General features: G+C 42.0%; 1 protein-coding gene across 8 annotated transcripts in view; it reads left to right on the top strand.

Annotated features, from left to right (window-relative positions):
* PTPN13 (protein tyrosine phosphatase non-receptor type 13) overlaps positions 1-22009 on the top strand; it is a 266849-nt gene that overhangs the window by 148358 nt on the left and 96482 nt on the right. For 6 of the 8 annotated variants that reach the window (XM_040417980.1, XM_040417982.1, XM_040417977.1 and 3 more), the window contains 2 exons: positions 12835-12930; positions 17796-17883. In XM_040417980.1, the coding sequence (XP_040273914.1) occupies positions 12835-12930; positions 17796-17883 (184 nt within the window). The remainder of the gene's footprint in view (positions 1-12834; positions 12931-17795; positions 17884-22009) is intronic. The other 2 variants (XM_040417981.1, XM_040417978.1) reach the window with 1 other exon arrangement.

The raw sequence follows: 22009 nt of genomic DNA, 5'->3' as shown, positions 1-22009 counted from the left end.
AGTTTGCATAAAGGCCGTGCTTCATTGTAGGACCACAAGGCCCCTTTCACACGAGCGAATTTTCTGCAATGGGTGACGTGAACGCATAGCACCCGCACTGAATCCTGACCCATTCATTTCAATAGATCTGTGTAAATGAGCATTTTTTTTCATGCATCAGTTCTGCGTTGCGTGAAAAACGCGGCATGTTCTATATTCTGCGTTTTTCACGCAGCCCTGGCCTTGTAGAAGTGAAAGGGGCTTCAGTGAAAAACGCATTGCATCTCGAAGCAAGTGCGGGTGCGATGCGTTTTTCACTGATAGTTGCTAGGAGATGTTGTTTGTAAACCTTCAGTTTTTTATCACGCGCGTGAAAAACGCATCAAAACGCATTGCATTCATGCGAAAAATACTGAACGCAATTGCAGACAAAACTGACTGAACTTGCTTGCAAAATGGTGCGAGTTTCACTGAATGCACCCTGAACGCATCCGGACCTAATCCGTCACGCTCATGTAAAGGAACTGTTATGTTTGGGATTCCCATATGTTTTTTTTTTTTTTTTCCAGCCATATTGTTACCTGTTTCAGCTGCACTTCACTGAGAAGCAGGGGGCGTCTCCCTTCTGCCAGCACTGTACTGCTATTACATCCTTTCCTTTACTTCCCACTATGTTTGTTTATAGCTCTAGAGCTCACAATACTGATAAGGAGGGATAAATCACACAGGCCTCTTGCACACGACCGTATGGCTTTTTCAGTATTTTGCGGTTCGCTAAAAATACGGATGACGTCCGTGTGCATTCCGTTTTCGGAACAGCTGGCCCCTGATAGAACAGTACTATCCTTGTCCGTTATATCTTTGAACGGAATGGAAAAATGGAAATACGGTAATGGAAGGCATAAGGGAGTACCTTCCGTTTTTTTGCGGATCCATTGAAATAAATGGTTCCGTAAACGGAACGTAAACGGAAAATAAAAACGTTTGTGTGCAAGAGGCCTTAAAGGCAGGAGGCTCCTGTGATGGTTAGAAGCTATGTAGGAGCAATTTTATCTGGCTCAGGATCTCTGCTAGCTCTGACATGCCCCCACTTCCTTTCAGCCCTGGGTCTCTGTTATCAGGGACTTATCTCGCTTGACCACAGGCAGTGGACAGCAACTTAGGTGGAAGGGAGACCACTAGTGGCCATGACCTTTTTATAGCTTGTTTTCAGATGTATGCAGGCAATTTTCTGAAATTTTAAGTGATTTAGAAGTTTGCTGATTTACACCTTTCTCTATTTTATGAAATTATGTGAAAATACAGTGACTCATTAAGTCAATACAATGTCAATCAGCTGTTTCTAAGGCCACCAGGATATTGTCATGCTTTAAACGAGGCATGGACTCGCGGGGCAGGGATGTAATATTACCACTTTACAAAGCGTTGGTGCGCCCTCATCTGGAATATGTAGTTCAGTTCTGGGCACCAGTCCATAGAAATGATGCACTGCAGCTGGAAAAGTACAGAGGAGAGCGACTAAACTAATAAGGGCATGGAGGGTCTTAGTTCTAAAGAAAGATTAAAAGAATTACATTTATTTAGTCTTGAGAAGAGACGTCTAAGGGGGGGGGGGGCATGATTAACCTATACAAATATATAAATGGGCCATACAAAAAATATGGTGAAAAACTGTTACATGTAAAATGCCCTCAAAAGACAAGGGGGCACTGCCTCCGACTGAAGAAGAAAAAGTTCAGTCTCCAGAAGCGTCAAAGCTTCTTTACTGTAAGAACTGTGAATCTGTGGAATAGACTTCCTCAGGACGTGGTCACAGCTGGAACAGTGGACAGTTATAAAAAGGGTTTAGATGACTGTTACATCCTGTAATAGACTGCTTGTCAAGGTTCTTTTACACAGACCGATAATCAGATCATTTATCAGGGATGAGTGTTTGTAGAAACACTTGTTCCCAATTATTGGCCTGTGCGATCACCTGATAAATGAGCAAACACTAGGGTGATAGTGTCTTTCAACTGGCACTTAAAATCATTTGGGGTCATTTATCAAACGGGTGTAAAGCAGAACTGGCTTAGTTGCCCATAGAAACCAATCAGATTCCTCCATTCATTTTCTAAAGGAGCTGTCAAAAATTAAAGGAGGAATCTGATTGGATGCTATGGGTAACTAAACCAGTTCTACTTTACACCAGTTTGATAAATGACCCCAATTGTTTTTGTGCAGCAAGTCATGCTGTATAAACAGGGATCTGCAGCCCATGAACAACGACTTTCTAATTTATGGGGACAGGCAATCGTAGTAGTGTTTGCTTGTCCCCATAGAGCTGAGGTAAATTCTGCATGTAATCATCGACTTTATCTCCGCTGACGATTAGGCAATTATCAGAAACATATTCATTCCCCATAACTGCCAGAAACTGATCCATGTAAAAGGACTTTTTGAATCACAATGCACTGTAGCATAGGAGTATGACTTTGTATAGTGGAAGCGATCATAAGGACACTGGTTTAAGTCCCCTAAGGGGGCTAAAATTTTTAAAACATTTGAATAAAGTGTTTAAGAATATATATAAAAAAAAGAAAGAAAGAAAAAACTAAAAACTTTTTCTCATATAACATATATGCAGTATTGTGCACACGTTTTAGACAGGTGTGGAAAAAAAATGCTGCAAAGTAAAAATGTTTTCAAAAATAGAAGTGTACTTTATTTTTATCAATTGCCATAATGCATAGTGAATGAAGAAAAGAGAAATCTGAATCACATCTATATTTTGCCTTCAAAACAGCATCAATTCTTCTAGGTAAGCTTGCACATAGTTTTTGAATAAACTTGGCAGGCAGGTCGTTCCAGACATCTTGGGGGACTAACCACAGATCTTCTGTGGATGTAGGCTTGCTCAAATCTTTCTCTTCTTGTAATCCCAGACAGACTGGATGATATTGAGATCAGGGCTCAGTAGGGAACTTATCATCACTTGTTCTTCTTTACACAGAAAATAGTTCATAATGACTGGCAGTATGTTTGGGGTTATTGTCCTGCTGAAGAATAAATTTGGAGCCAGTAAGGTGCCTCCCTGATGGTACTGCTTGATGGTTACGTACGTGTCTGTATTTCTCATCATTGAGGAAACCATTAATCCTGACCAAATCCCCAACTCCACTTGCTGAATTGCAGCCCCAGACTTACAAGCAACCTCCATCATGCGCCACTGTTGCCTGCAGACACTTATTTTTGTACTGCTCTCTAGCCATTCGGCAACCAAACTGTCTTCTGCTACAGCCAAATATTTTTTCTTTTTTTTTTTTTACTCATCAGTCCAGAGCACTCGCTGTAATTTTTCTGAACCACAGTTTCTATATTTTTGTTCATAGTTGAGTGGAAGCAAGGCCAAGCAAAGGGGTTGTTCATCTTCAGGGAGCAGGCAAGTATGCTTCCCTCCAGCCATGTCGGGGAGGGTTTTACAGAAAGGCCCCCCAAAGATGAACAACCCCATATAGTACCAAACCAGGCTGCGTCCCTAAATAGGATTTCAATAAAGGTTTAATTTATAGTATAAGTTATATCATCAGAGAGGTTGCAGACACATGCTCCAGGTCCAAGAGACCATTTAAAATTTTTCCTGTGTATCAAAAATAGCGTGGTAACCTCCTGCGGGATCTTATTGTTTGTTAAGAATATCATTTAGAGGGGCTCATCCGCCCAACCTTACATCTGATCCGTTATACATGCCGGTGACGCGGTCACGCTGACCTGTTTGGAGTCTCCCATATGACATCCTGATACCACACATACTCACTCCTGTGTAGCCTGAGATATAGCTCCAATGATATGGCAGGGTTTCTCTCTAACCAACTGAATAGTCAAACTTTTCTATCTGAGGCGAACATTGTGTTTTCTGGCGATAATCTCCCATTGAACTGCCAAGATATCTCCCAAGCTTTCAAAGACATTGAGAAAACATATAAAAGATATATTAGATCCTTATGGGAGATCACCAGCTTGGAGACATACCTCCAACAAAAAATTGTGTATAGGGGTATGCGTATACGCATTACCCCTAATGCACATCAGGAGGACATAGAATTTGTCAAAGGGTGGGAGGATCTGCTTACAGATAACTCGCTACGTATGCAGGCCTACATATGCGAATATGAAAAAAAGCTGCTAATAAAATCATCTTCACAGCTTGAAAAGGAGATAGGAGACATACAGATATTTCGGACACAGCCAGAATTCCCTACACTTGAGAATAGACTCCAAAAGAACATAGAGAATTTACAAATCGAAATTAAAGAGAGGAAACATAAAAAATATCTGAGAGATAGAAGAGATTTTGAGACGGGCTACATCTATAATAACACGAACCGCAATAGGCCTCTGTACCCCAGGAGGACCGACCAGAGATATTATACGGATATTTCCGAATCTGATCTCTGAGTCAGAGGGAAACACGAGACCCCCTAAAACCGGGGAAAAAAGGAGGAATAAACATTATAGAGGAGGCTACCAAAATCAAAAATACCCACAATATCAAGGACAACCGACGGGATACAATCCTTATCAAAAATGGCAAAACCCACCGCAGGCAAATCAGGTGGCCAACACACAGAACGTAAATGCCGCCCGTATACCCTCTACGTCCTCGTCTTCCTCTCTATATGGGGTACATGGAGCCATGCCACAAGTGATGGTACCAGGGGTTACTACCATACCACCGCCTTTTTTAGCACCGGGGATACAATTAAGAGACAGGGACAAGTGGGGCTACAACCAGCCGAAAATATAGAGGACATTAATATGCTACAAATCATTAATGTATCCGGAGTGAGTCTAGGACCCCAATATGAATCCTTATTAAGTAAGGGTCTCTATTTTACCCCGACCCCAGGATTTAATTGTTTCACCTGGGTGAAAGATGTAAATCTTTTTGCCAGGAAGCTGGCATTACACAAAGAATATAAAGAAAAGGATAGGCAAGACCCTGGTAGGAAAGAACGGGAAGCCCTGTCTGTCTTAGAAGAGCTGTCCAGAGAAGGCCGAGGTGAAGTCAGTACCCCGGCAGCCCCTCTAACGGATCTGGGCCCGAAATCCAGATACACTCCTCCATTCTCGGGATATGCCAGTGTCGAGACCTTTGTTAATGTAGTAACTAGAGACCTTGGAAAAATCAAGACAAAAAAAAGTGATGTGGGAAATAATTTGACTCTGGAAGAGAAGGGAGTTTTAGAAGACCTGACTAAAAAAGATGGAATAGTGATAAAGCCCTCCGATAAAGGGGGCAATATTGTTATAATGAAACAAGAAGACTATATAGATATGGTCATGAGACTGCTAAAAGATCAAAACACCTATAAAAAACTAGAGTCCAATCCCACAACCAAATTTAAATCAGAACTTGAGATTCTCTTAAAGACAGCTAAAGGTGCGAACCTGATCTCTAAAGATGAATATAAGATCCTATTCAATGCATATCCCACAACTCCTACCTTCTACGCGTTACCAAAGGTGCACAAAAAACGTGACCCCATACCAGGCAGACCGATCGTGTCTGGAAATGAGAGTATGTGCGAAGGAATCAGCACGTATGTAGATCTAATCATAAGGCCCTTTGTCGAAATTCTCCCATCCTATATAAAAGACTCTCTGGATCTGGTTAAAAAATTAAAGGATATTGAAGTAGGCCCTAACACCCTGATAGCCAGCCTTGATGTCGAGGCCCTGTACACAAGCATAGAGCACGAAAAGGGGATACGAGCGGTTAAGCACTACCTGTACACTAAAGGGACACAATTCTATAGTCACAATGATTTCGTAATTAATCTCTTACGCTTTTTACTCACTCACAATTATTTTATGTTTGACGGCACTTATTATTTGCAGACACATGGCACCGCTATGGGGACGGTTTGCGCACCTACTTTCGCTAACCTGTTCCTTGGGTGGTGGGAAGATCAACACGTTTTCACTGTAGAAAATACACAGTACACCAATTTAATTTCTTTTTGGGGTCGTTACATAGACGACATTATAATTTTCTGGGATGGCACGGTCAGGGAGTTTAAAGAATTTACTAATAAGTTGAATAATAATCAACTAGGCCTTATTTTCACAACGGAGATCCAGATGGAAAGCATTAGCTTTCTAGACCTTAAAATAACATTGGATGGGAAAGGAGGTACCAAAACCGAAATATACAGGAAACCCACGTCATCAAATAGCCTCTTACATTGGCAAAGCCACCACCCTTTGCCGCTTAAAAGAGGCATTCCCGTGGGTCAATATTTGAGAGCCCGCCGAAATTGCTCGGATGACGAGGCCTTTCAAAAAGAGAGCAATACCTTATACTCCAGATTTCGTATGAGAGGGTATCCTAAAAAGGTCCTGCACCGAGCCTATAATAGAGCCCGTAACGCCGATAGAGATGAATTGTTGAACAAGAAGAAAAAAACGGAAGAAGGGAAAGTTGTGAGATGCATTGGCACTTTTGATGTGCAAAATAGGAAGGTGTACGAGGTATTTAAAAGACACTGGCATATCCTCAGGATGGACAAAGACCTTAGACAGATACTCCCGAAAAATCCCAGTATCACATATAGAAGAGGCCCAAGCTTAAAAGATATGCTAGTCCGAAGTCAGTTCCAGAGAACATCGAGAAGTAAAGGAACATGGCTTAGAACTACGGGATCCTATCCATGTGGGGCGTGCAGTTTTTGTAAATTCATGATTCCCAGAAAGGATTTTGCGAATCAAATAGATGGTCGAGTATTCAAAATACGTGAATTCATAAACTGTAAAAGCACGGGGGTAGTTTACTGTATACAATGCGAGTGTGACAAACTGTATATCGGTAAAACTATTCAGGAATTAAGGAGACGCCTGTCGAAACATTTCAGCATACTCAATACGAGTGAGGAGACGCCATTGTCTAGACATCTACAGGAGTGCCATGATGGTAAGACGAATGGTTTAAAGGTCTGGGGGATACAAAAGATGCAGATTTCTCCTAGACAGGGCAGCGTAGACCGAAAGCTGCAACAAGAGGAGACGAGGTGGATTTATCGTCTCCATTCACTAGCCCCTAATGGGCTAAATGAGGGTTTCAATTTTACCTCTTTTTTATAAAATGTAGCGAACCGAATTGCAGTGAACTAAACTGTAGTGAACCGGCCTGTTAAAAAGTTGAAAAACATAAATTTCTAAATAAACACTAAGTAAAGTACTAAAAATATTGATATGTATTAGATAATTTATGGGATGAGTATAGTTACTATATCTGAAAATATAAGGGACTGGGACAAAAGAAAATGATAACAAGAGATTGGCGTATAGATAAAAAATTGCCAGTTGTCCCGCTACTTATGGAGTTATTACTCACCTGGGAATTTGTGGACCATAGCTGAGGGTATCGGCGCGTGGGGCGAAATCGCAGGGCTGTGATGTGCTTGGGTGGAAGACCATCACCATTGAAGCCTGTAGAGAGGTGCAAATCCCATTAAAACAATAGTAACAGTGACATGTGTGTATAAGTAATAACAATAAAAACCATTTTTGAAGTGTCCTAGAAATGAAGTACATACTCGAGGATAACTCACACATACATATATATACATGTCAGAGATGGGTACCCATTAGAATTATAGAGATAACATCGAAATATGTAGAGATTCATTAATATAGAGGGCACCCTTGGGACATAAAGGCTGGAAAATACGTTCTAACTATACACATGCTGGTATAGGATATAGTTAATGTAATCATACTTCAGCCGAACTCCAACATCTGGGCGCAGGCGCAGTCTACCCCTGTGACTGAGGAGTAGTGATCCGGAACATACGTGATAGAATGTAAACGAAACCAGGAAGGTACGGAGACCAGCGCATGCGCAGAAGCGCCCGACGGAGCGCCCAGAATAGTATAGAAACGGCGCATGCGCACGTGCGCCGACAATCATAAGGGGGCACGGCTGCATATGCCGGAATGACGTATAAGGTACGCACCATGATCACGCACTGCCACGGACCATGGGAGCAGAGTCTGGCCCAATAGGAAGGTCCTTCCGGGTGATGTGTGTATACACACATGAATAAGAAAAGGGTTGGGATTGGTTCAAAACGATCGCTGAGTAATCCGAGGGTTTAAATGCCCTAGCCCTGCCCCCAATTTTCAGTACCTGTGCTGTTTTCCCCTGAAGAAGCCGACTCGCTCGGCGAAACATGTAGGGAGGCAGGTCTATAGCTTTTAGGCAGGAAGGGTAGATTGAGGCATACATTAAATTATTAAAGTATTAGAGTGCAGCTCCCCCCCCCCCCTGGGGGAATATATGAATGCACATGTGTAACACACATCAGCAGTAGATACGATCACCCTGCAATCTACCCACACCTGATAGTTTTAAATGTTCGTCCCTAAGAGTATTCTATAATATATAAATGTGTAATCTAAGGATTTCAATAAAGGTTTAATTTATAGTATAAGTTATATCATCAGAGAGGTTGCAGACACACGCTCCAGGTCCAAGAGACCATTTAAAAATTTTCCTAAATAGGACTTGTCACCACAAAATGCAATGCAGTCTGAAAGCAGCATGTTATAGAGCAGGAGGAGCTGAGCTGATTGCTATATAGTTTTGTGGAAAATATTCTGTGAAACCTGTAATTTATACATTTTATATATTTGCTTTTTCTACTTGTGAACAGCTATAGGTACATTCTGGAGGTGTTATCAGTAGTGATGATCGAGCATGCTCGGCCGAACACCACATCGCTGTCTTCGCACGTTTGTTGGCTGTTACGCAGCCAATAAATGTACAGGTAAGTACTGCCACTCACTGTAATGCCGTAGCCATGTTGGTTACTGGCATTACAGTGATTGGCTGTCCGGAACGCGTCATCGGGTGCTATAAAGCACCCGATGACACATGGTTCGGCCAGTCTTAGTCAGGGAGAGCTGTGCTGTAGAAGGGACAGATAGTGTAGGGAATAGAATTTAATTTTTTGGTTAGGCAGGGTTGGTGTTAGAGACCCAAAAGTCCTTTTAAGGACTATAGTTGTGTCTGGCAGCAATATATATTTTTAGCGCAACCTGCGCTAAATAGCTTGCAATTGTTTGGCTGCTGCAGACAGCGACATTATCTGCGCTACATCTCCTGTGTAACGTGTGCGCAACCTAAAAAAATCTATGACATCCAGTGTACTTTTTCCGTAGAAGTGTCCGCCTCGGACAGTTACATTACCTGCTCTACATCTCCTGTGTAACGTTTGCGCATCCTAAAAATATATGTGACATCCAGTGTACTTTCTACGTAGATGCTGCGGACAGCGACATTACCTGCGCTACATCTCCTGTATATCGTTTGTACATCCTAAATAGCAGTGACATTCAGTTTAATTAATTTGCACATACACTTACAAAACCTGCGCTACTGTACGTGTGACATACTTGCAAGCATATATACCATTTAATATGCAGAAGGCGAGCAGTAAGGGACAGGGAAGTGGAAGTGCATGAGGTGGATGGTGATGAGACACAGTTGCCAATTTGCCAATAAGTCCTGGAAATGTTGCCATTTAGGCTTGTGGACACTAAGGCTTTCCAGAGCCTGATGGTGGCATTGGTCCCTCGTTACTCAGTCCCCAGCCGCCACTATTTTTCCTGGTGTGCCGTCCCCGTCTTACACCAGCATGTGTCCTGCAAAATCACCCGTGCCCTGACCAATGCAGTTATTGGGAAGGTCCACTTAACGACTGACACATGGACAAGTGCTTGTGCCCAGGGACGCTACATTTCCCTGATGGCACACTGGGTGAACGTTGTGGAGGCCGGGAGCGAGTCGTACCCTGGGATGGCACAGGTGCTACTGACGCCAAGGATTGCAAGCCCTACTTCCATCAGGATTTTCACCACCACCTACAATAGTGGCTGCAACCCCCCTCTTCTCCTCCTCCACCTCCACTTCCACCTTTGAATTCTCATCTTGCAGCACCAGTCAGCCATCAGTCAGTAGCTGGAAGCAGTGTAGCACTGCAGTGGGAAAGCGACAACAGGCTGTGCTGAAACGAATATGTTTAGGTGACAAACAGCACACCGCACCGCCGCAGAGCTGTGGCAGGGTATAAGGGACCAGACTGAGCTGTGGCTCTGGTCACTCAACCTACAACCAGGCATGGTTGTGTCTGATAATGGCCGTAACTTGGTGGCGGCTTTGGAGCTCGGCAAGCTCACACACATACCATGCCTAGCCCAAGTGTTCAACTTATTGGTTCAGCGGTTTCTCAAAACCTACCCTAATTTGCCTGAGCTACTGGTGAAGGTGCGCTGCGTGTGTGCCCATTTCCGAAAGTAATCTTCAGCTGCCGCTGGTCTGTCAATGCGGCAGCATCGCTTGCAATTGCCAGCTCACTGACTGTTGTGCGCATGCGCTAGAACGCCACGTTCCACATGTTGGCCAGGCTTTGTGAGCAGCAGAGGGTAGTAGTGGAATACCAGCTGCAACATGGTCAGGAAGACAGTACACAGGGTGATAGCAGGACCACCCTCCGTTCGTCTTCTCAGCGCGAATTGGATGAGGAGGAGGAGCAGGAGACGGTTGCCTCCGCTACAGAGGGTAGTACCCACAGCAGGTTTATTCCATCTGTTCAGCGTGGATAGGCCGAAGAGGAGGAAGAGGTTGAGGAGATTGAGAGTCATCCTCCTGATGAGGACAGCGAAGTCTTGCCAGCTGGGACTCTGGCACACATGGCTGACCTTTTATGTTATGCTGCCTTTCCCATGACCCTCACGTTATACGCATTTTGGCGAACACCGATTACTGGTTGTTCACCCTTCTCGACCCCCGCTACAAAGAGAATTTCTCATCTCTCATTCCTGTGGTGGAGAGGACTAGCAAAATGGTGCAATACCAGAATGTCCTTGTGGAAAAATTGCTCCAAAAATTTCCATCTGACAACGCTGGTAGCAGAGTATGTAGTTCCTTGGGAGACAAGGGGAACACACAGCAGTTCCAACAGAGGCAAGGCAACACTCTCCAAGGCCTGGAACAGTTTCATGACCCCTTGCAAGCAACCTCACCCTGATGCACGGCCTAGTGTCACAAGGAGAGAAAAGTTTTGGAAGATGGTGAAGGAGTACGTAGCAGACCGTGTCAGCGTCCTCAATGATCCCTCTGTGCCTTACAACTATTGGGTGTCCAATCTGGACATGTTGCACGAACACTCCTCGCCTTGGAGGTGCTGGCCTGCCCTGCCGCCAGAGCGGGTACTTAGTGTTGCTGGGGGCATAATAACCGATAAGCGCATCCGCCTGTCAACTAAAAATGCTGACGGGTTGACTCTTAACAAAATGAACAAGGCCTGGATTGCCTCTGACTTCTGTACTCCACCAGAGGAAAGCAGCTGAACTTTAAAGGCACTTTAAATGTGGCTTTTATCGTGTATTGAATACACTGTATTCCCATGCACCCCTTCCACCACGAAAACGGGTATATGGTTCAATCTTTCTTTTCTCGTCCTCCTCCTCCATCATATGAGCATGCTTATTAAGCTGCCCTCGCTCCTATTTTAGAGGGTCAGTTCAGCAGCAGGCCCTCACCCATAATTTTTTCCATGGTCCGCTCAGCAGCAGGCCCTCAACCATAATTTTTTCTATGGTCCGCTCAGCAGCAGGCCCTCAACCATAATTTTTTCCATGGTCAGATCAGCAGCAGGCCCTCGCCCCTAAATGTTTTAGAGAATCCGCTCACCAGCAGACCCTCAACCATAATTTTTTCGATGGTCAGCTTAGCAGCAGGCCCTCACCCCTAATATTTTAGATAGTCAGATCAGCAGCAGGGCCTCGCCCCTAATGTTTTGAGGGTCACCAGCAGGCCATCAATCATAATTTTTCAAGGGTGTGTATGATGCCCTCCTTTATGTGTAATAAAGGGTGTATTGGAGTTCCTTGTAATTTTTGGCAGCCCTTTCACTTAGTGCATATGCTTTATGAGTGTCGGAGTCCCACTACCTGAACAATTGTACCACAATGTGAATGAGGCCCTCCTTTATGTGATATACAGGTTGTATCGAAGTGCCTCTTCCTTGTAATTTTTGGCAGCGCTTGCACTTTATATACAAGTAAATATACAGGAAAGAATGTTTCCTAACAATTTTTCCTCTAAAATCGATTTTTAACTTTGGTTTTGTGCGTGTTATTGTCAGTCTGTAAAAGTGGCGTACTACTCGGACAACATCATTCCCAGCAGCGACCTGGGAATCCAAGATGCATCCAGACATCCTTCCCATGCTGTTCCCAAACCATTTCAGTGGTGTTTCTGTCAATTTCTGACCTTCTCATGTGAACCAGACACCCTCCCTTCTTCAGCGCTGGGGGTGCCTGGTTTAATGCTCGGGTTCTCCCATTAACTTCCATTATATTCGGGTGCTCGGTAGAGCACCTGAGCACCCCAAAGTGTTCTACTCGAGCACCCAAGCACTTTGGTGCTCGATCAACACTAGTTATCAGCTATCTCTTATCACATAGTGCTATCAATCATTGATAACCCCTCCCTACTGTACCGATAGCTCTTTACAGGGATGCCAAAAAGCAAAGATATAAATGTATAAATTAAAGGTCTTACTGAATCTTTTCCCACAAAAAGATATATCAATCTGCTCAGCCCACTGCTCTATAACATGGCACTTTCAGAGTGCATTGTCTTTTGTAGCAACAGGTCCTCTTTAAGGGAGTTAAACAAAAACACAATTTAACAATGTGCTAATTTTTTGTCTATGTATAGGTTTACTTTATGTTTTCTCTTATTTAATTTTCTGCAGAAACCTTAAAATTTTCTATTTCTAAATGCCCTGTATTTCTCTGCTGCAGAACCTGGAAGATTGCTCCAGTTGTCCCACAGTGATGACTATAGCACATCCAGTGAAAGCCCATCAATTGTGTCATCAGACCCAGAATTTAGACAAGGTAAAAATGACATGACAAAACTCTATCTGTATTCTATATTTCTTTTCACTTGAGTGAAAGAGTGAAGTCCCGTCTAAACATATGCATACACCCTATTTGTTACAATTGCTTGCCATTAACTTCCCATACAGTATATCAGCCAAAAGTGCACACCTTCTGGCTAATGAAGGTATATCTGCAAATTGGAAGTATAAATCAGGGCATTTTCTTCTGTATAGGCCAAAGCCTTAAGGCCCCCATACACATTAGGGTGTTGTCGGCTGAACCCGCTGAGAAGGGCAGGTTTGGCCAGCAGTCTAATAAGTATGGTGACTCTCCCACCAATAGATAATGTTGGGGGAGGGAAGGATCCAACCCACTGCTTTTTTTTTGCACAATCATTCTGTTTTCCCAGGAGTTAAGCTGCTGCCCAAACGTGTCAAAAAAACAACAGGTTTTCTCCTCTCTCCCCATTGACAGCACATATAGACACAGCCAAACTGCACATGTATGTGTATGAGGGAGTCAGGAGAGAGCTGTAGGCCAAACGTTCTTTGGCCAGCAGCTATTGAATGTGTATGAGCAGCTTTAGTTATTCACAAGGTGGCTATACACATTCAATAGCTGTCGGAAGAATGATCATTCTGCTGATGACTATCTCTTGTTGACAGTAGCGAGAGAGGAGAAAGCCTCTGCCAGACGCTTCTCCTAGGAGAACAAAAGGATTAAGAGAAAAAATTCTGTTTGCCCGATCCTTCTCCTTCCCCAACATCACCTGTGTGTCTTTAGGTAGTGTCCAAGCCATTTCTAAACCCAAATCAATGTGTTGTCATGTGATTATTATTTTAGCTTCACCTTGTAGAAGCTGTTTCTCAGTAATCTTCTTTTGTTTGCTCACCTGTTTCAGTTTTAGTATTTTACACTCCCATTGGCATACAACATGATCTGGCCTGGAGCCCAGGCAATGAATATATAGCCTTTAGTCATATTTTTCAACACATAGGCTTACCTTGTTGTATGTTGTAAAAGGTAGCCCTCATCTGAACTTGAGGTAAAATAATTCATATTAATGCAATAATAGTCTATGTTGCTTTGTGGTCTCCAAATTCATGATTACAATCTTGGTACAGCACTCTGGAATAGATTACAATTATGCCATAGTGTATAAAAAAAAAAAACACAATCAAAACATAAAATAAAATAGCTGTCAATTATAGTATTTTGAGATTTTCCTCTCCGCAGCTAGTAGAAACAGCTGATTGGTCAGACTTCCTCAATCTGATATTGATGACCTTTCCTCAGGAGGACAGTTCACCAATAAGTCTAGTTTCACATCTCCGTCTGTCCTCTCCTGTTCCAGCATCTCCGGATCCGACATTGCAGGTTGCTGCCACCTCACCCGCCAGACCCCATCTTTGGGGTCTAGCAGAGATACTGCCACTATCCAGCAAATATGCCGGAATCGGCCGGACATAACCTTTTTTGTCTGGACAATTCCTGGCATTCTTTTCAGAAACAGCCTGCCGGAGAGGGCAGACGGAAAAAATGGCCTTCAGAAGTCTTGGAAAACCCCTCAAAAGGTTATGGACACTTTTGCATCATTTTTATTGAGTTGTATTTGTAATTGGTTTTAATTGGAATTCTCTGCTTCCTGCATGTGTTCTCATACATTGCAGGCTGCTAAGTCCTCTCCAGAATGAAGACTACCAAACGAGCTGTCTGCCAAATTATTCTGATTATCCCTATCTCTTGACTATGAAAGATCATTTAAGATAACAATATTTTTGTTTTAACTTTATTTTCTTTGGTTGTCAATATGCCATCACACAGCTTGTCTGAGTGATTTCACAGAATATGACTGAGCAGCCTGCTTTGTATGTGGAAACATGCAGGCTGCTGAAGACAAATGGTAATTTTTTATTTTTTATTATATCCGATTGCAAAAATTATTTTCTTCCCATAATAGATGTGATTCAATAGAGAAAAATAATAGCGCAATAGCATTCAAATCATAGGGGGTCATTTATTAAGACCAGCGTTTAAGACGCGGGACTTATTAACCCCTATATCTGGCAGTGGATCCACCAAAGTTATGAAGACGCGCAGATCTCTCCATAACTTTGGCGCATCCAGCGCCAGTCTAAATGTAAGCCTGCTTCCTAGCTGTCTTACATTTAGACCATTTTCTACGCCTTAAACAAGCGTAGAAAATGATAAGAGAGACCGGCCTATCCCCTTCCCCGCCCACGCCACGCCCACATTTTTAGGCCTGGCGTGAGCGGGGAAAAGTCGCAACTAACCATTGCGCCGCAATCTGCGCCAGAAATAGTCCTAATTTAGGCATATTTCTGAATAATAAATGACTCCCATAGTCTTTAATGGACTAAAACTATATCTTGATAGCAATTATTAGGGGTAAAAAAATAGCTGAATATGGTAAACCGAAAATCTTGCTGTTAGCTGATGAAACTAAGTTATTAAATAAGTGTAACAAGCGTGAAAAACCAAGAGCACCATGGATGAATGGTTGCGCGATCATCTGAAAGCATATTAGGCCATTAAAGGCCAAAAGTTAATAAAGTACACATCTGCTTTGGAGGCTCCGATCGGGGCCTCTGTTGCAAATTTTGCCGACATAAAAAGTGTCCTGGAACCGGCACTTCCATTATTTTCATTGTTTTGTCTGTGTAACGGAGCAGAACATTGGAAATAACTAGCGGTGACCTAACACAACTAAGGGTACTTTCACACTTACGTTTGATGCGGATCCGTCATGGATCTGCACAGATGGATCCGTTCAGATAATACAACCGCCTGCATCCGTTCAGAACGGATCAGTTTGTATTATCTTTAACATAGCCAAGACGGATCCGTCTTGAACACCATTGAAAGTCAATAAAGGAAGGATCCGTTTTCTATTGTGTCAGATTGCGTCATAGACGTTTGGCTTAGTTTCGTCCGCCTCCAGAGCAGAGTGGAGACGGAACGGAGGCAAACTGATGCATTCTGAGCGGATCCTTTTCCATTCAGAATGCATTAGGGCAAAACTGATCCGTTTTGGACCGCTTGTGAGAGCCCTGAACGGATCTCGTAAACGGAAAGCCAAAACGCCAGTGTGAAGGTAGCCTAACGTGGCCTAACACAAACGTTTTTGACCATTTGCAGACAACAAAATGCAACAAAGTAAAACCAGTCTATGGGTGCTCTTTTATAATGTTTAGTTGCCAGTTTTTAAAGGATTTGTCCGAGTTATATAAAAACTTGGGCAACCCCTGTAAATAGCCTAAAATAACAAATTCATGTATACTCACCTGTTTTGCTTCCTTGTTTCTTCGAGTGCCACACTACACTCCGGTTCTCTCACTGGTGATATATTCTTGGCTGTAGTGGTGGTGATCTGTGCACAGTTCACCGCTGCAGCCAATCTTCATCTGCTGAGGCCAGAGATTGACTGCAGCTGTTCTGTGTGCACAGAACGTCACCTCTGAAGCCAGTAAAACAAAGAGCAGCTGTGAGGAGTAGAAGCTGGGGAGTAGACATTCAGTTGTTATTTTATATAACTCAGACAACCCCTTTTAACATGATGATGTACTATCTGCCAAAATTCAACAGATCACATCATTGGAACTATTGGATAAAAGAATGTGATCAAATAGCTGATGATTTGGAAAAACAGTTGGAACGATGAATTTTGCTTAACAGATACTTCATTTCTATGCACTGTCTGTCTTTTTCAGTAGAAGAATGTTCACTTGTTTATATTATTGTATGAACAGTATCTATCTCATATCTATCTATCTCATATCTATCTATCTATCTCATATCTATCTATCTATCTCATATCTATCTATCTCATATCTATCTATCTCATATCTATCTATCTATCTCATATCTATCTATCTCATATCTATCTATCTCATATCCATCTATCTATCTATCTATCTATCTATCTATCTATCTATCTATCTCATATCCATCTATCTATCTCATATCCATCTATCTATCTCATATCCATCTATCTATCTCATATCCATCTATCTATCTATCTATCTATCTATCTATCTCATATCCATCTATCTATCTATCTCAAATCTATCTATCTATCTATCTATCTATCTATCTCATATCCATCTATCTATCTATCTCATATCCATCTATCTATCTATCTCATATCCATCTATCTATCTATCTCTCTATCTCAAATCCATCCATCTATCTATCTATCTATCTATCTATCTATCTATCTATCTCATATCTATCTATCTCATATCCATCTATCTATCTCATATCCATCTATCTATCTCATATCCATCTATCTATCTATCTATCTATCTATCTATCTATCTCATATCCATCTATCTATCTATCTCAAATCCATCTATCTATCTATCTATCTATCTCAAATCCATCTATCTATCTATCTATCTATCTCATATCCATCTATCTATCTATCTCATATCCATCTATCTATCTATCTCATATCCATCTATCTATCTATCTCATATCCATCTATCTATCTATCTATCTATCTCAAATCCATCCATCCATCTATCTATCTATCTATCTATCTATCTATCTCATATCCATCTATCTATCTCATATCCATCTATCTATCTCATATCCATCTATCTATCTCATATCCATCTATCTATCTATCTATCTATCTCATATCCATCTATCTATCTATCTCATATCCATCTATCTATCTATCTCATATCCATCTATCTATCTCATATCCATCCATCTATCTATCTCATATCCATCCATCTATCTATCTCATATCCATCCATCTATCTATCTCATATCCATCCATCTATCTCTCTCAATCTCATATCTATCTCATATCTATCTATCCAATTAACAAGGTTGAACTGTTTGTTTACAAGGGAGGAAACCAGAAGGACTGAGAGGATATGATTCAACAGGGGTCCTTGCAGGAACTGAAGAATCCAATCGTGCACAGCATGTCTTAAGGTAATCTGTAATTGTGGATGCTGAAGTGGCTTTCAGTTGGTGCAAACCTGTGTCTACACTGTCGTACTCAAATAGAGTAGAGGGCCCTGAGCAAACCCTATATTTAGATATTATTTATGATATATGGTCCTGCACCTATTTCTAGCATGATGTTCGTTCTAGTTTTCTCTGGCCACTGCTGAGAATGAGTGGGCCGACCACGTGCACAGCTTTCTATGTTTACTTCTGCACACATGCTTGGCCACCTATTTTCAACCAGTGAATTAAAAAAACTGTGCACTTGCGTGGTCACCTCTCCATTTTTTCTCTACTTGGATGCTGTGGCCAGGCTGGGCAGACATGGGGCCCAATTCTGGAGATAGATGCAGGTTCTACCTCTGGGACCTGCTCCTATCAGGTATTTATGGCATATCCTGTGTCATATGTCATACATGTCTATTATGGGATTACCCCTTTAAACAAGCTTTAGTTCAACTTAGTGCAACCCCATCCCAACCCAATTTTTCAGAAAATGAATTTAGATGGGAAAATGTCATTAAAGAGGACTCGCCAACAGCCAAACAATACGGCTTTTTTTGTACAGCCCATCAGAGCCCTGAAATCTTCAGTTCCACATTTGTTTAGAAAGGTTGCTGGCTCATCTTAAAGAGACCAGCTGTGTATAGAGTCTTATTGGCAATGATTCATGAGAAAAAAAAATCTCCACCTTCTAGAAGTGGCTCCCTATGATTCAAAGTCCAACTTTTTAACAAGCCTTGGAACAGGACAAGGGAAAATAGCCAAACCAAGTATGCATCCGTAAAAAAGACTGCGTTATGAATTTCAGTAGTCATCACAAGTTGGGTTGCTGATGACCTTTAAAGGGCATCTGTCAGCAGTTTTGTACCTATGAAACTAGCTGACCTGTTACATTTGCACTTGGCAGCTGAAGACATCTGTGTTGGTCCCATATTCATATGTGCCCGCATTACTGAGAAAAATGAAGTTGTAATGTAGGCAAATGGGCCTCTAGGAGCAACAGAGGAGTTACATCTAGAGGCTCAGCCCTCTTTCCCGCTCCTGTGCCCTCTGCACTTTGATTGACAAGGCCAGGTTGGGGTGATAACGTTTACGTTGCCTGGCCCTGTCAATCAAAGTGCAGTGGGGGGGGCAGTTGCAGAGAGAGCTGAAACTTTTAGGAGTAATGGCAACGCCCCTATTGCTCCTAGACGCTCATTTGTAGATGTTAAAGCTTCATTTTTCTCAGTAATGCGGGCACATATGAACATGGGACCAACACAGATGTCTTCAGCTGCCAAGTGCACATGCAACAGGTCAGCCAGTTTCATAGGTACGAAACTGCTGACAGATGCCCTTTAAATCTTCTATCAATTGATACATCGAATAGACGTTTTTTTGCCTCTGAATATCGCTAGAAAAATAGCTATGAGTGTCAATGCTTTATAATACTATACAGTGCTAATATGATAGATCATCTTGAATTTTCATTGTGATTACACTGTTATTTAATCCCCAAGTAAGTGATATAAAATGTATGAAATCCAAATTCTGTGGTCTAATTCCAAACAGCAGTTTAAGTCATGTAGATAAGACGGGGCAAGCCACTGATAACACCTAGTTTGGAATTTTTGTTGCAATTTTTACTGCCTGCTTTACAATTTCGAGACAGGACTGAACTGCTTACTCATAATGAGTTTAGCAACATGTTTATAGCAGGAACTGGCGAGGAATAAGAAAGTTACAGCTGGAGATTTGTAAGAAGAAAATGCTGACGCCAGCTGGAGCAAGCAGATCTGCATAGTAAATAGAGCGTTGTCATATTAATGTTCACTAGTACGAGAGCGTAGGGAAACGTAAAGGGGTGGCCAGCAGGACAACTCCACAGCTAGGGACCGCATGAATGAGATAGTCATCAGCTGTTGTAAATGCAACATGGGCAATGGCAGGTATTCACAGATACCCCTAACATTTAGGGGCACATTTATCAATGCTCTATTGCTACAAAAGTGGCTTAAAAATGTTGGCGATTATGGCACACGCTATATTGGTGCAATAGTTTGTAACTTTTTCAACTGTCGCCACTTTTCTAAAGGTGTGATTAGCAGAACGGGCGTGGCCTCCCATAGGCCTCATAGACCATGTCCGTATTGCAGTCTGCAAAATACGGATACTTTCCGTGTGCCTTCTGCAGTTTTCTTAGGCCCATCACTAAAAAAGGACTATTCTTATCCACAAAACGGACAAGAACAGGACATGTTCTATAATTTGCAGAACGTGTGCACAGCACTGGAAATAAATAGGACTGTGTATGATCCGCCAAAAATGCGGATCAGACACGTATGCAAAATATACGGTCGTGTATGTATTACATCAGAAACTGGTATAATTGGTCATCAAAATCGACATCAGCTAAGCCCAACCTGCGGCCCTCGAGCTGTTGCAAAACTACAACTCCCATCATGTCCAAACAGCCTACAGCATGGCATGGTGGGAGTTGTAGTTTTACAACAGCTGGATGGCCACAGGTTGAGCATCCCTGAGCTGGTGCACAGGCAGAAGATGCCTCAAATTTAAAGGCACAGGCCTCTTAAAGGGGTTGTGCAGCGCTAGTATATTGATGACCTATCCTCAGCAGTTGTAGTTGCACTGCATCAGCGCTTGCATGCGGCGCTTGCACGAGCACAACAGCCTCTTCAAACAGCTGATCCTAATATAGTAGCGCAGCACATCCCCTTTAAGAGGCTCGTGCCGCTTAATAAATTTGGTGCATCTTGCTCCAGCAGTCTTTAAGATGAATAATAAGGGAAGGTTTTCAGTGTTCTGTCACCTCACTATTCACAGAGCGAACTGTAAATATATACTGTTCCTATTCATTACAATGGAATGTGATGTCACCGGTGGTGCATTGTGTGTACAGCTATGCCTTACGACGCATGTCGGTATACAATGCATTAACCCTTTCAGGGCACAGCCTATTTTCATTTTTTTTTTTTTATTTTGGTTTTCCTCCCTGCTTTCCAAAAGCCATAACATTTTAATTGTCAGTTCACGTAGCCGTTGAAGGGCTTGTTTTTTTGCAGGACGAGTTGTATTTTGTATGTGTTTGCATTACCCCCTATTTTAACACCATTTATTTCCATCTACAGAACTTTTTTTTTTGTGGGTTGAGCTTTATGGGGTAGATACAGGGAGGTGACCAAAAAACTGCAAATTGTCAATTAATTTTTTTTCCTTTATGCCGATAAATATTTTTATATCTCAGGCATTTTCAGATGAGCTATGGGATTTTTTTTTTTTTTTTTATGTATCTTTGAATAACTGGGGGTTATTTTAATTTTTAATATTTTTTTTTTTTATTATTATTTTTTTTTATTTTTATTTTGTTAAACTTTTAGGAGGCATTTTTTATGCATTTTCTGTGCTTACAGTTCCCTTCAGCTGTAACGTCTTATCCCATTGATGGACTGATGGGAATGCTGCTTAACAAACTTTCCAAGTATTAAAATGTAAGAAGACACATTTCCAAATACCCAGTTAGGGTCCCTCACTTTGGACTCAAATAGCCAGAGTAGAGAGATTTAGAGGTCCCAGAGGAGAACCTGGCATATCAGGGTATTACCAGTACAGTTCATTGGTATTAATGGGAGCTGTGTAATTCACATTTGCCACTGTGGTGGTGCATCACTAGCTGTTGGGTCCACCACTTAACTTTCAATTGATAGGTGGGGGGTCTAATCTTTTTACTTGGGAACTCATTTTAGAAAACAGTATTGTCTAAAGGACACCATAAAATTAATGAAAATTTGTATACTAAAACGATTTGCCATAAACAGTTGTCACCTATATACAGGTAAGTTCACAAATGTATATTTGTTGGCCATCTATGCATTGGGACCCTCTTTGGGAAGTACCTTGTGTGAAGGGAACAGTCATGCTCATGTGTGACCTCTCTTAGATTGCCGAGTTCAACGCCCGGCTGTCCCAATCAGTCCCATAGAAGTGCGTGGAGTGGTGGTTTTGCGTGTACCCCACTATTTCATTCACATAGGGGACTCAGGAATTTCTTGTCTCATAATACATCGAGCTCCTATCTTGTGAATAGACGATAATTATTCTTTATGGGGAA

The sequence above is a fragment of the Bufo bufo genome, chromosome 2, assembly GCF_905171765.1.
Source record: "Bufo bufo chromosome 2, aBufBuf1.1, whole genome shotgun sequence".
Classification (NCBI taxonomy): Eukaryota; Metazoa; Chordata; class Amphibia; order Anura; family Bufonidae; genus Bufo; species Bufo bufo.
The sequence above is the reverse complement of the archived record's forward strand: the minus strand, read 5'-3'. Positions and strand labels throughout refer to the sequence as shown.